Genomic DNA, 15,513 nt, shown 5'->3' with positions numbered 1-15,513 from the left:
TTGTTTGCTTTTACAAGGTGTCTAATAGGTTATTATCTATCAATATCCCATAGTGGTAGGACTGTGGGTTGCAACTATTCACATATACCCAGTATCAAAGAAAGTTTTTCCATAAACCATGAGTCATGATATTTGTGTAGCTCTGTTCAACATGTGTTGTTGGATGTGCATTTATGTACTTGGAGGGTATAGCTACATAATTCAAGATGCATTGCCCCTGAGAGTCTTGGGTTCAATGTTTGAATATATGGGTAGGTGAAAATGTCCCATATCTTTCTACCATAGGATGGGTGTGATAATACTGTTAAAGGGACACTATAGTCATCAAAACAACTTTAGCTTGATAAAGTGGTTTTGGTGCATAGATCATGCCCCTGCTGTCTCACTGCTCAATCCTCTGCCATTTAGGAGTTAAATCACTTTAGTTTATGTTTATGCAGCCTTAGGCACACCTCCCCTGGCTGTGACTGACACAGCCTGTATGAAAAAAAATGGTTAATTTTCAATAAGATGTAACTTACTTTAAAAGTTTTTACCTCCTACTCTCTAAATTGAACTTTAATCACACAAAGGAGGCTCCTGCAGGTTCCAGCAAGCTATTAACAGAGCAAAACATAAGAAATTAAAAATTAAGCAGAATTTACAATAAAGGAAGTGTAAACAATATATGACTCTTTACAGAAAGTGTTGATGAAGGCTGTGTTAGTCACATGCAGGGAGGTGTGACAAGGGCTGTATAAACAAAGTGATTTAACATCTAAATGGCAAAGAATTTAGCAATGAGACTGCAGGGCCATATTCTATACACCGAAACTACTTTATTAAGCAAAAGTTGTTTTAGTGACTATAGTGTCCCTTTAAATATATTTATCCTCATGTTTAACAGAGGCTTTACATGATACAGCTGTTTCCTTATGGCAAACACTTCTGTCATCCCTTGTTCTGCCTACTTACCAGACTTTGTCTACATCTATTTATATCCCTCTCTTTATCTATCTCTTTCTAGTTCCCTCTCTACATATATTCTCTACATATATGTCTCTCTCACTAGCTCGATACCTTTTCCCTCTCTACCTAACTCCTTCTCTGTCATTGTGTCCAATCAATTTCCAAATAACTTTCTAGTCTTATCCACCATCTTCCACAATTTTTCTCCCCTTCCGACCTTACTTTCTCTCTCACTTACTATTTCTCCAGTCTTCTATCCTTTAATGATTGTTTAATTATTGTTTAATTATTGTTTTACCTGCTGTGCAACGTTGTTACAGCTCTCTAAAAAAGTTGCATAGTGTTCCAGTTATCTGGGCTAGATTTGGTCTGTGCAGAGAAAGTTTACAGTTACTTTGTAACAAGACGGACAGACAATAAACTAGTTACTGTAATAGTCTAAACATAGTAAGGCATGTAAACAATGTTCTACCAACCAGTTGTAGGGATAACTTACAGTTTGGGTTTAACTTAAGATATAGCATTTCTAAACCTGGCTGGGTGATATCTGGAGCACTGATCTAGAGAACAAGGGTGTTATGTACATAGGCTGTATAGAGAAGTATAGGAGATGGAGACGCCTCTGTCTGGACCAGTGCTACTTTAGTTAATGTACAGCATAAGGGTTTTATAGTATACATAATTAACATTGCATTCACATTTTTTTTTTTTATTAAGTTATGGCTCCAAATAGTCCTTATCCACTCACAACAGCCTATATTGTGGTGTGAAAAGTAGATTCATAGAGAATCTTGCTTTATACTTGGTAATGAATATCAGTACACACAGATGAAGATGCTGTAGATGTGTAGTTGCCTGACAGTGGCAATACATTTTGTCTTTACATGGCAGGACACACTCCCTAGTGCCCAACACCATCTCACCCCATTCTGCCTAAATTAAATCTCTTGCATGACTTATCATTGTTCCTAAGTAACGTTTTGTTATTTTCCTGGTAGAATACTAGTTGGCAGCTCTCTCCAAATTGAATACTATTCCTTTTGGCAAAGAAGAATTAAGATTCCACGTGGCCCTAGGGAAACCAGTTTGTCAATCACCCATCACTCTTCATATAGGTATGATGGATGGAACCAAGCCCAACCAAGCACCTACGTGTTTACAGCTTCCCTGTCTAACTTCTAGGCTCTAGGCACCCACTTTAGGGCACCTAATAGCTAATCCTGCTATGCCTCAATGCATCTTATTTTGTAGAATTTAGTAGATAGTCAAATAGTATATTTTATAAAGGCATTTCCTTTAACCATATATTTCTAATTATATAATTTCTAATTAGCGGGGTAATAGCTGCTTGATCCAAGGAGACATCTGACTGCTATTTTGGGGTCAAGAATTTTTTTTTCCCCTAGTTTGTTGCAAAATTGGAATCGCTTCAGACTGGGTTTTTTACCTTCTTTTGGATCAACAACCAAAACATATGTGAGGAAGGCTGAACTTGATGGACGCAAGTCTCTTCTCAGCTACGTAACTATGTAACCAGAGAATGGCCAAATAGTAGGTTCTATAAAGGCTAGAAAAGAATTGCAAGAGGTGTAGTTTTTGAAAACTGACTACACGTGCCTTTAACCAACCAGTAACATGTTATTCGAGTCTAAACAGACGGCAGTGATGAAATGTCGAATTGACAATGCGAGAATTTAGAATGGTTAGAAAAAATGGTTAGATTGTAATAAAAGCTTGTTTAGAAATGAGAAAACTATTTGTTTATGTATTTATTTTAGCAGGCAATACAACATACCTTACAACCTCTACCACTGGAGAAATCATGACTAGTGATGTGATCAAGTATACGGTGTCATCGCTGGGTGCTCTGTGCATGCTAATTATCATACTCTCTCTACTCATTTACTGCATGCAAAGAAAAAAAGGTAGGCTTTGTTGTGTGGATAACAATGTGTGTTAAATAAAGCACGATACAATGCTTAATGTGAATTTCTTTTCTTCTTAGCAAAACACAAAACAACATCACAGACGGGGGATGCAGAGCAGGAGGTATGTCACAATATTAAAGACACCAAAGAATGTCTTACTGAGCACTGGAAACGGGAAACAGTGGTGTAACAAAAAGGGCATTTTGGGGATACAGTTGCATCTGGGCTCAGAGCAGCCATGGGTTCAAAGCTCTGCTCCTCATCCCAACCTGAACGTTCTGACATAGTAGGAGGTCCAGAGATGGTGCCTCTGGCTTTACTTCCACCTGCACTCTCAATGTTTTCACAGAATCCTCTTCAGATTTAATCATAGTCCTCTCCAATACTTTGCCTCTATCTGTTGCAGCTAGATCCCCATTCTAAGCATAATGTGTGTGTGAATGTGTGTGTATTGCATGGATCTAGTTTATGACCAATTGACAGTAGAGTGCCAGGGCACAGATGTGGTGTGTGTAAGGATGTGTGAATGTAGTGTTTCAGTTTATTGTATGTAGTGTGTGAAAGCACATGAAGTGTACTCCCTTAAAGGCTTACTCCAACCTTTCTAAGTGTTTTTTTTCTTTTTGAATTATTATTTAGCGTGGCCTGTTGTGACATTGCTATTTAGGTCCCCTCCTCCCAATTATAAAGTACAGATTAAATCTATTGCCGAAGTACCCTTGCATGCTCGTGGTCAAAGCGGGTACTTCTCATGGACCGTTATGCCATCGCAGAGTGCATGTGTGCTCTCTGAGCTGGATAAGGAAGGTAGATAATAAAAAAATAATAATTCAATAACTCTAAATGAAGGGGGTGGGGAGAGAGCATAGAAACAGAAGATCATGGCTTCCCTTGCAGGCAGCATTAAAATGGAATTCAAATTTTTACACAGAATTGCCATTAAGCAGCCCAGAACAGAGTTTTAGCTAGCCCCTGCCATAAAAGTGCAGATATCTCTTTATGTGCAGCGTTTCAAGCAGAAGCGTGGAAAAAGACAGACACCTGCCACCATGACCACTTCCACGGCCACTTTTAGATATTTGGGGAAAGGAGCAAGAATAATTGTGGAGATAACAACAAACACATATATGGTACATTGATGGCGCCATAACAAGGGGCACAGGGTGAGATGGTAGTTGTGTAACAAGGGGCCCAGGGTGAGATGGTAGTTGTGTAACAAGGGGCCCAGGGTGAGATGGTAGTAGTGTAACAAGGGGCACAGGGTGAGATGGTAGTTGTGTAACAAGGGGCACAGGGTGAGATGGTAGTTGTGTAACAAGGGGCCCAGGGTGAGATGGTAGTTGTGTAACAAGGGGCCCAGGGTGAGATGGTAGTTGTGTAACAAGGGGCCCAGGGTGAGATGGTAGTAGTGTAACAAGGGGCACAGGGTGAGATGGTAGTTGTGTAACAAGGGGCACAGGGTGAGATGGTAGTTGTGCAACAAGGGGCCCAGGGTGAGATGGTAGTTGTGTAACAAGGGGCCCAGGGTGAGATGGTAGTTGTGTAACAAGGGGCCCAGGGTGAGATGGTAGTTGTTGAGGTCACTAGTACGACTGGGCCCTCTGTGTTCCACCTGCCAGGGGCACCCAAAAGTAAATAAAAGTAAAATAAATATATAAATAAAATTAATTTATGAGTGTGTGTGAGAGAATATATATGTGTGTGTCAAATTAGTAAGAGTGTTGTCTGTGTGCGTGTGTGTCTAGTCTATCAGTGTGTTTGTGTGTCAGCATGTGTGTCTGTCAGTGTGTGTATGTGTTAGCGAGTATATGTCAGTATGTATAGGTCAGTAAGAGCATGTGTGCTTAAAATAAAATGCTTATTAAAAAAGATAATTTCACTCAATTTATGTGATTTGTAGTAATATGGATATATGTGCGTATGTACACATGTGCACGTATTAGTAATAAATGTGTATTATATTAAAGTGTCTGCAAAATAATTGTATATTAAAGATCATTAAATTCTATATACAAATATGGTCCCTCCCCTACTTGTCAATGAAAGCCAACCAACACAATCACACACAGAGAAGCCCTGCACATTAACAATTAGCCACCACACACATCCCACTCACATGTATTACTTGGGAGGGGTGCAAGAAGGGGCAATAAGGGGGCCCTTCTTTGATTCTTGCATCGGGCCCCCGTGATTCCTAGTTATGTCACTGGTGGGATGCACCTTGTAATCTCCAAATAATCTATCTATGATACTGATTGGCTATTTTGGCCTAAAATGTTAAATTCTGCAAGAAAATAATAATTTATAACATTCATTTAAAAAAAAAAACCCTGTATTTATGAGATTATTCAGGTATTTTTATTTTTCCAGATAAGAAACGACTCTGAATATGCTAGCGATATCCTACAGCTGAAGATCTCCGAAGCAGCTATAGTGTCAGATGAAACCATTGACGAGAACTCTGTCATGGAGACAACACCTGATTACACAACTGAACAGGACTCGGTTGTTTATGCCGATTTAAATCACAGTGCCGGCAGAATGATAAACAATATATGTATGGATGATGATCAGATTGAATATGCCACAGTGCATTTAAAAAGCAATTCACAAGACTTTTTCCCAAGTGATTAAAGACTGGATTTAGTTATCTTAAGTGAAAACATTAGACTGATTGCCACCTGAGAAACTAGAAAAACCATCACATATCCTGACAATATTCTGCCTCAGTGACTGACTGCTCATTTAGTCACGAAACGGGTGAAGGAATGCATTCAACCTTCAAGGCGTGTGAAGAAGCCATTAAAGGGACTCCTCCTGGTGAATTGATACATATGTATTCATTAGTAACCATACAGAGAACTTAGCTCTAAAGGCCTTCATTTTACCTTTCTATTAGACTTCTGCAAAAACTCATTTAGTCCAGTTCATCTGAATAAAAATTTTAATTCTTAAACTTTTAAATTTTTAAACTTTTAATCCATACCTAAACAAATCAATCTGTCCAAGACTTACCTGTAGAATCTTATTTAATTTAAAAAAAAAATGTCTTCTGCATCAGTTTCCACTCCCCCAGACTTTGTGTACCTCAATTAATTACCCCTTTTGTTTGTCTTCTCTACTAACCTTATCCCTCTGTGACCCCCATAAAGATGGTACTTGTGCAATACCAAATCTAACATGTATGACAAAGTATGCAAGGGGCAACACAAAAATAATATATATATATATATATATATATATATATATATATATACACACATTCAAATACATTATATTCAAATATGCACACATATTCATATACATAAACACGCACCTAATTTTTTACCTCAAATATTTTATTTTATGTAAAATTATATTTACCCAGCCTCTCATTTCCTGTCTGTGATGGTGAGAACTGGGGTGAAGACTTATCCCTTGGGTCCCTTCTTAAAGGAGCACTATAGGGTCAGGAACACAAACATGTATTCCTGACCCTATAGGGTTAAAACCACCATCTAGCCCCCCTGGTACCCTCATGCCTCCCTAAATATAGTAAAAATCTTACTTGTATTCAAGTCTGGAGCTGCTGGCTTTGTCACTGTTTTCTTTGACCTGCCTACTGCCTACTGACATCAGCAGAAGTGGTAGCCTGATCCAATCACAATGATTCCCCATAGGATTGGCTGAGACTGACAAAGAGGGAGATCAGGGGCAGAGCCAGCACAATTTAAACACAGCCCTGGCCAATCAGCATCTACTCAGTGAGATGAATTGAATCAATGAATCTCTATGAGGAACGTTCAGTGTCTGCATGCAGAGGGAGGAGACACTGAATGTTTGGATGCATTTTAGGCAGCCATGACCCAGGAAGGATCTCCAACAGCCATCTGAGGAGTGGCCAGTGAAGTTATCACTAGGCTGTAATGTAAACACTGCATTTTCTCTGAAAAGACCGTGTTTACAGCAAAAAGCCTGAAGGGAATGATTCTACTCACCAGAACAAACACAATAAGCTGTAGTTGTTCTGGGGACTATAGTGTCCCTTTAAGTCACTGGGAATGCCAGTAAAACTGTACCCCAAGCTCGAAGCTACTCAGCAGTGATGCCAGGATTGGGGTGACATCACATTATGACAGTGTGATCCCAGCTTCCTCCTCAGTGGAGTAAACATTTTCCACAACACATGCCCTATTAAAAGTGTGCAATCAATGGTGACACGCTGCATGCTCCCAGAGAGCTGCATGTTATCATTAGTGAGAGAAGGCAAGTGCCCACTCTGCCTAATGATAATATCAAGTTCTGGGGAGAGGGAGATCTGCACACCACAGTGCAGCGTGTCACCAGGGATAGTCTCCCTGTTCGTACCCTGCTGATCCAGACCCATGTGTTAACAATCCACACTTTCTTTCCCTGTACTGAAGGCGATGTCCTATATACAGTATTGAGCGACATGTAACTCATTCATTAGCTAGATTACACCTAGTATATTAGCTAGAGAGTAAAAGGCAACAGGTGAGACCTAAAACACACTTTAAAGGACATCTTCATGGTATGAAAAATTAATTGGACAGTTTTCATCAGCTGAAGAAATTTAATTTTCTATTGACATGGTTATTTACTGAAATGAGAATTGTCACAAATTCAAAGTGAATTTTAAAACTGAGGCCAATATAGCTAAACTTGGAAAAATTCTCCAAATCAGCTATGAGTCAAGTTCAACTACTTTGTTCTTAAAAAGACACTCTGGACCCCTACGCACTTTATCTTGCTGTAATGCTTTATGTGTGAAGTGTGTGTCCTATTTTTTAATTTTACAAAAATGCAGAATTCGATAGAAAGAGGTACTTTCATAAATTAATCTTGTTACACATCCCCCCTCCCCCCTGGCTGTCATTCAGACATCGGGTTCTGTTACTTCCTGGTTGTTTAACTCAGTGGGGCTAATATCAAGAGAAAAGTAATTGCCATAGCACCTGCCTTGCAAAGTCTTCTCATTTAGCTTTTGCAAGCTGTTTTTAGACATACTCCCAATGAAAAAATACATGCATGTGCTTATTTATGTATATCTACTGAAAAAAGTGATTTTTTTTTTTTTGGAGTGCCACTTTAATTTTAAAAGTTACTAAACTGAAATGTGAGCTGCCAGGAATTCAAAGTGAATTTCACATTTTAGACTCAAAAAAGCAGAATGAAAACAAAGCTGGCTTGGAGATTTAATTCTAATATTTTCACCTAAAATTTTAAATTCACTTTGAATCACCATCAAATCAAATGTTAGTAAATAATCCTGAACGTTTTAAAAAGGTTACCTGTCATCACTTGGCCACATTAGGACACTCGGCACCCCGCGGACAACCAGGTAAGAGGGGACACTGTTAAACCTTACAGTAATTTCAAGCCTCTAAATTGAGGTAAATCATACAAAATGTATGTGTTCTTTTTTTTTATTTTTTATATATTTAATGGCAGAAATGTATTATACCCTAGTCTCCATTCATACAAAATTGTTTACGGTGGAACTTATTAATTCACTAGTATAGTAATTTATTTTTGCTTTACAGAAAATGAATGTACAGTGCCATTGTATCTGCATAAGTTCCACCATTTTCACTCCTTCCTAATAAGCAATGCCTTTACTGAATTGCTTTTCTGTTGAAATTTTACTAACCGGTGGTCAAAGAATTAGTCGAATTTAAATGAATGCACACATATAAAATAAAAATGCAATACTTTCAAGTATTCAGCTAATTTTATCAGAGTAGAAGTTTGACCTAGATAAGGTTATGTGGTTACATAAGGGCAAAATGATTTCAAGCTTAGTAACACATATAGACTAATTCAAAGAATCCAAAAATAGATTTTTAAAAATACAGAATTAGTAACCTGTGTACCCTAGCACTGTAGACCATGTGTAAACGTTTCCCTGGTTATAACATTTCCGTTGAAGAACTGCTTTAAAACCAGAATACAAGACTTTTTAATAGATTATTAAAAGCTAAGTGCATTATGCATTATGATGTTTCCATTTGTGGTGGAGCCTTGTCATTGTGGCATATGGTGAGGTTTTCTTGTAACTTATAAGAAGAGTAATCTGTACCACCACAATATAGAGAGATTATGAAACCATTGCATCACACATTTTAAAAATTATTTTTTTAATAATATTATTGTTAAAACTTAATAGCTGACTAGACTAAACTAGTCGGGAATTAATGAGAATAGCCCAAATCTAACATGTGTTTATTTATGAAATGATCACTAAAGGCATCTCAATGAAGTGGTCTGGGTGCAGTAGTCCTGTCATTTTAACCCTGGGTTAAGCACACCTCTAATGGTAGTCTTCCTGACTACCACTAGAGGTGCTTCTCCTGTGAGAACAGAGCCAGACTCCTAGAGAGAACGTGAGTGAAGTAGTGTGGAGATTTACCGCGCATGTGCACTGCCCTCCTAATGTGGAATCAATTTTGACAATTTCACTGGGGAGGGAGCTGACACCAAAATAGGTAGGGTAAAACTATAGTGCTATTTGTTTCTTATTCCGCTATAGTGTTACTTTAAACAGGGAGCTTGTGTTGGAAACTGAAAACAGATATGCAAAATTTAAGCCAAAATCCTGTAGTTGCAAAACATCTTCACCTAAACCAAACCAGATTTTCTTCAAACTCGACCAAGTTTTGCAAGTCAATTGTCAAAGATTACAAGAATTGAAACACTTGGACATTGCGATGCATCATGAAGTTGATAACCAAGTATATTTATCTCTTATCCCCTTTTAATGAGCTATACCTCTGTAAAATCAGAGATGGTATAGCAATCTTTCAGTGATACGGAAATGTGCCCATCACCATATGGCAGATTTACTCATGATGATCAGTTGATTTAATGTACACAGCATGACGTGTCATTAGTGACAATGGGATTTTTCCATCAATAATTTGGTATTACATTTTCTGAGTATTGGCAGATATATACACAGTCCATCTTGCTATATGAATAGCTTAAGTGACAGATATTTTTATAAATCGCTTTTTGTAAGAGACCTCTCTTCTTTTAACTTCTTTCTTCAGACATGTTTCTAAAGTGATCTATACATACATTTTACATCCTTGTCAATGGATTTTTTTTATTAAATTTGCCTGAAAATCAATGTACGCACATAACACACCTCTTACATCCTGAGAATAATCATGCCTTCACTGTAAACAATGTTCAAGTTATTAACCTGTTAGATACAAGGTATAGTAGTCCATTATACCCCATACTAAAGATTGTTCTTGTGTATTGGGTGTAACGGACTACTATACCTTGTTGTTTTGTTTTTTGTTTTTTTTACTTTCTATAATATGTTATAATGTACTTTCTTTATTTCAGAATTGTATCATCAACCTTTAAATTATAACATTGTTAAATGCATGTAACATTTAATTGTGAAAATGGAACATGGTGCCATATTTAGGGAAATGGTTGTAAAATAAATTATGCACAAGCAATGATTGTAAACAAGTTGTTAAAATAATTACTACATTGACTGGTGTTTTTTTCTTGAACTGCTATGTTTATAATAATAATAAAAAATATTCTAACAAAATGATACCTTGAATGCCGAGAATATAAATAGTATAGTAAAGTTGGACCTCTAAAGTCATGCAAAGATACTGATTTCCACTAACCTGCAGAGAGAACTGTGAATTCTTAAGTGTATATAATAATATGATTTCAAAATAAATAAACCATCCTATCTATCTGTCTTCATATTTATTTTCCCATGGTGTGACACTGTCTCTTTCTTCACCTGATTTTCTTTATTCTGCCCTACTGTGCCTTTTTCTTGAAGAAGCAGCTGAAAATATTTTAGTTTGCAAGAAAAGTGTGGTTGATTGTTTTAAGCAAATTTTATTTTAGTTCATGTACGACGGGTTTCTAAGACAATTTGTGGCTCTTAAACCAATAAATTCAGATTTAATTAATTTCTCCATGATCCAGTTGTTTTTTTAGGTATGAGCTGGGTGATGCTGAGATTGGCATTATGTCAATATATGGCAAGGGCCATTGGAATTCTATTTATCATATTATATGTGACAGAACGCTGGCACTCCGACCGAGTGCCTCTGCTGATCAATGCTCCTAGTGCTTGCCGAGTACTCCAAACACTCCAACCGACACCATCAGAACTGCAGACCCCACTTCCAGCGATGCAGCTGCGCCTGGGTCTCGCCGTCCTTTACCCACCGTGGACCTAAGGCCAGGATCCAGCTTCCAGTTGACAGACCTCTCTTCCTCCAGAGAGCGTAGCAGGAACAAGAACAGCTCTTGCAAGAGCTTACCCTGGGGAGTATAGTGTGATTATAGCAATCCCCAGAGTGTAGTTATTCCATCCCCCAAGCATGAGCCAAGGCTTCAAGAAAGGGTCAAGCAGGTCTGTTTAATGAGCACCAAAGGACTTTCTTTTATACAAGATTTTCTACAAGGTTACCACCCACGTGGTCTTGTGGAACAGCCAATCAAACACATTACAATACAGTCAGACACTCCCAGCCAAGGCACTCAAACCCTCTCCTCTGCCTGTGATATAATTACTAAACACAATGGGCTAACTTAATTATCACAGGCAGAGAAATATACTGTTTTTTACAATATTCATAACTTGCAAACCATACATGCAATTTCCATAAAAGTTACATATTCTGAACCAACATAATCAGTATACAAACATATTCAAAATCATACAATTTGGTCCAGTGGTTCAAAAGATAGGTGGAAGTCCTATTTGACCGACTGCAAGCATGGCTTTCCTGCCCAAAACAGTTCCACAGATTTAGGCTGTGCAGCCGGTCTATCTTCTCCTCTATCCTGGAGATAATTGGCTTAAGTGGGGGTGGTAACTTAATTATCTCCATGTACAGGGAATATCTCCATTTACAACAACAGTAAAAAATACATAAAAATACATAATTCCTATTATACTGAACAGAACCCCCACATTCAACCTATCCCCAGATTGGATCTGAGCGCTCAATATATCTGAACAGCGCTCAGATACCACAAACAGAATAAAATTGCCATGGGTTAAAGTTTAGCAAGGGCTGATTAGCGATTGAGGAGGGACAATGCAGCCAGTTTAAACTGGTCTTGCAGTGTCCCTGGGACAACGCCCTGCTGGAGAAACAATAGACAGGAAAAAGGGGGAGGGGAAGAGGCACATTTTCTCATGGAATTAAAGGGGCAGAAAAAGTCTGTTACAATCCAATATGCCCAAATAGTCAGGGCCATAGTCATAAGGCAGGAGGCTGGCAATCAGGCTCCTCCAAAAGCCAGGGGCAAAGGGCAGTTTGTCACATTATATATATATATATATATATTATTATTGTCATTTATATTGCGCCAACAGATTCCGTACGCTATACAATATTATAAGAGGGGATATATATATATATATATATATATATATATATATATATGAATATATAAATACACACACATTTTGCGGGAGGAGAAGGCCATTCGATTGTCTCCAGGGGAGTTGGAGATCAGGCTTTGCTTTTTAAACGTAGACACTTCTTGGGCGGATGTAGGAATAAATTGCAGTGAAAATACTTCACTGGTGTTAAGTATATAATACAGTGCAAGTGGATGACAATTATCTACACCAAACCTGCACAACTTAATCCGGGCAGTGAGAACAAAGCTGGAGCTACCTTAAGGTGGCAGAGGTGCGCGCTATAGGGTGCACTAGCCTGGGTGCTGCAGGATCCGTTTGACAGGCAGGAGGGGAGCGCACAGCACAGCATCCCCTCTTGCCAGTCACTGCCCAATCTGACAGAAAGTGCACGCTGGGAGTGTAGAACTGATTCCGGTCAGACTGGGGAGAGGATACAGGAGCTCCTTTTCCACGGTCCGCGACTTGGCCATGCTACACAGGAGGGAACCACAAGGGTGAGGCAAAAAAAAACAGACAAGGGATGGGGGGACACAAAGAGACACATAGGGGTTGGGGAAGGGGCAAAAGAGACAGACAGGGACTAGGGAAGGGGAAAAAGAGACAGACAGGGACTAGGAAACAAGCAAAAGAGACAGATGGGCTGGGGGAGACACTCAGAAGGGCTAGGGAGACACTAAGAGACACACAGGGGCTGAGGAGAAAAAGACAAGGTGCTGGGGCTTAGGAGGAAAGACAGAGAGCTACTAATGGAGCTGGGGGAGAAAGAGACAAACAGATGGGCTGGAGGGACAAGGATACCGAGGAGTTGGGGAAGTTGCAAAATATATAGACAGGGGCTAGGGAAGGGGCAAAAGAGACAGACATTGGCTGGGGAGGGAGACAAAAAGACACAGAGGGGAAGATATTGTAAAAACATCGATTTCAAACATAATTCCGGAGTATAACAAACTGATTGCTAATAAGAAGTGTAATACGTCCCATTAACGGTAAGAAAACCTGAAAAATGTATTCAAACTTGTACAGCTTACCAAAGTAATTTTTATAATATGGTTCGTTTGAAAAATAGTTTAATCATTACTTATACATCTACTTGGAAAGTGAGGCACTAAAAACCTATCTGCGGCCTGAAGAACTTTAGCCTATTTTAATTTTGGCCCCTACCTACTGAAAAGGTGTGCAGGTCTGATCTACATAGATTCTAATGATTACTGTGGGATTAAATAGATCAAATCTCCTACTAATCAATAAACCGTCACTGCTACTAGTTTGAACCTATTGTTTGGTTACAATTAAAGAAACCACTCTGCTCTTGAAAAGGGTGAAAGTAGGTACAAGATCTGTTCTGCCCAGGTAAACTAGAAACGGAGTGAGTCAGATTTGTTATTTGATTTAAAGGATTGCACCAACCACAAAAATGTGTTTTTATAAACCCCGGACTAACCCTTGTGGCACAGTCCCCCCTATAATAAAAGAGAAAAAAAGAAAAACAAGAAAAAACCTCAGTGGGAGGGAAGCATCAAAGGCTGGCTGAGCCTTTGGTTGTCTGTTGTCTGCATGCTAGGTGTGCGGACGACAGACACCTTTCTTGCACAGAATCGACATAGGCAGCCCGTAACTCTCGTTCTAAACTGCTCTTGTTGGTTATGGACTTACACTTCTGGGAGCAAAGTTTGTTTCTCCGTATGAGCAGCGTTACTAAGTGAAACACTGAACGCACCATGACCACATGAAATCACCAAGACGTGGTGCTTGGTGCAATCCTTTAATCTTTCATGATTTTTAAACCATTCAACGTGCGTGACAACAAAGTACTTCAGCGTATACCAGAGGATAACTTTGAATTTGACAGCAAAATAAAATTAAGCCATATATGTGGATAAGTATTGTCTGCTTCCTAAAACCAGCTGGTTTTAACCCTTTAATCCACAGCTGGTTTTCAACCTAAAATTCTCTACCCGATATCCATTTATGTCCCTTTCCACTTGTACAGAGAGTTAATAAATGGTGGTCCTCCTTCTTCCTCAACAAACTAAAGCAAGTTTTGTAAGTTTTCAAACATCATGGCTGCATGCTACTAGAGTAAATAGAGGAATAAAGAATGATAAGGATTCTGAGTTCAGGGATTCTTTGCAGACTGCAATAACAGCCAAATTCATTCTAGGTTGGAAGCACAACTCCTGCAGATCTAGACTTGAACCTGTCTAAACATGAACAGTTAGTAAAAAGGACTTGAGCTATAGCTGGAATCTTTCGGAATTAATGATTTTTAAATCAGGTTTATGTCCTTACTCTCTCGCGTTACAGGTTTTGCAACCGGTTAGGGACAGTTCAATGTCAGGTACGTTTCCTTGAGTTAATAAACTAGCACATGGCACACGATTACATTCAGTTTGCATTTTTTTTCCATTGTAGAAGACAATCAGATGCAACACAACTAACCCTTGCACCTATTTATATCTCCACTTCACATGTTAGAACAGGAAACCAATGACAGCAGCTACAACCACCGACTTCCTTACTTTGCTAAGGATATGTTTGTAACAAGCTGATTGGTATCAACATTAACTGCATCAAAATGAGTCTATTGTCTTCCTGACCTGATGGTTTTTCTCTGTACATATCCTTGCAGCTCCGTTCGTCTAATACCGTGACTCAGACCTCAAGGACTTTATCATTTTTATGTGAGAGAGAAAACAATGTTTTGTTCAAAGTAACTAGCAGTCTACCAACAGATACCAAACTGACTTCAGAGTGTTGGGTTGAATAGCCTTAACTAGTGAAAAAAAATGCAAAAGTAGCTACCACGTTTGAATGAATCAGTACAGATGAGTAATACCAGGACTGGCCTCTAGTAGCATTATAGCATAATAAAAGCAGAAGCACCGTTAAATTATTAGACGCTCTGGCTAAATAATAGAGCATCTCTATAGCCTATGCACTTCTACTCTCCTGACATTAGTCCATATATGAACATGGCAAGCAGTGTAGACCTTGTATTAGAAGATGGAAGGACGCCCAGTCTCCACCACCTCTAACATCAGTGCTACTCTAACAGGGCTATTCACTAAAGGGAGAATTGTAATTGTCAGGAATTTCAAGTGAATTCAAAGTGAATTTCATATTTAAGGCCAAAATAGCAGAATTGCAAAATCTTTTATTCAGCTATGTTTCCAAGTCAGCTATTTTGACCTTTTAAATTCACTTTATATTCCCTTT

At 38.7% G+C, this 15,513-nt stretch overlaps 1 protein-coding gene across 2 annotated transcripts in view; it reads left to right on the top strand.

The window, feature by feature from the left end:
- The window catches only part of LOC134586616 (B- and T-lymphocyte attenuator-like), a 35,147-nt gene extending 29,499 nt beyond the window's left edge, over window positions 1–5,648 (top strand). For both annotated transcript variants that reach the window (XM_063442259.1, XM_063442250.1), the window contains 3 exons: window positions 2,727–2,873; window positions 2,954–2,997; window positions 5,247–5,648. In XM_063442259.1, coding sequence (XP_063298329.1) covers window positions 2,727–2,873; window positions 2,954–2,997; window positions 5,247–5,510 — 455 coding nt within the window. In that variant the 3' untranslated portion in view covers window positions 5,511–5,648. The remainder of the gene's footprint in view (window positions 1–2,726; window positions 2,874–2,953; window positions 2,998–5,246) is intronic.
- The last annotated feature ends 9,865 nt before the right edge of the window (window positions 5,649–15,513 follow it).

The sequence above is a fragment of the Pelobates fuscus genome, chromosome 1 (assembly GCF_036172605.1).
Source record: "Pelobates fuscus isolate aPelFus1 chromosome 1, aPelFus1.pri, whole genome shotgun sequence".
In the NCBI taxonomy this organism is placed as follows: domain Eukaryota; kingdom Metazoa; phylum Chordata; class Amphibia; order Anura; family Pelobatidae; genus Pelobates; species Pelobates fuscus.
The sequence above is the reverse complement of the archived record's forward strand: the minus strand, read 5'-3'. Positions and strand labels throughout refer to the sequence as shown.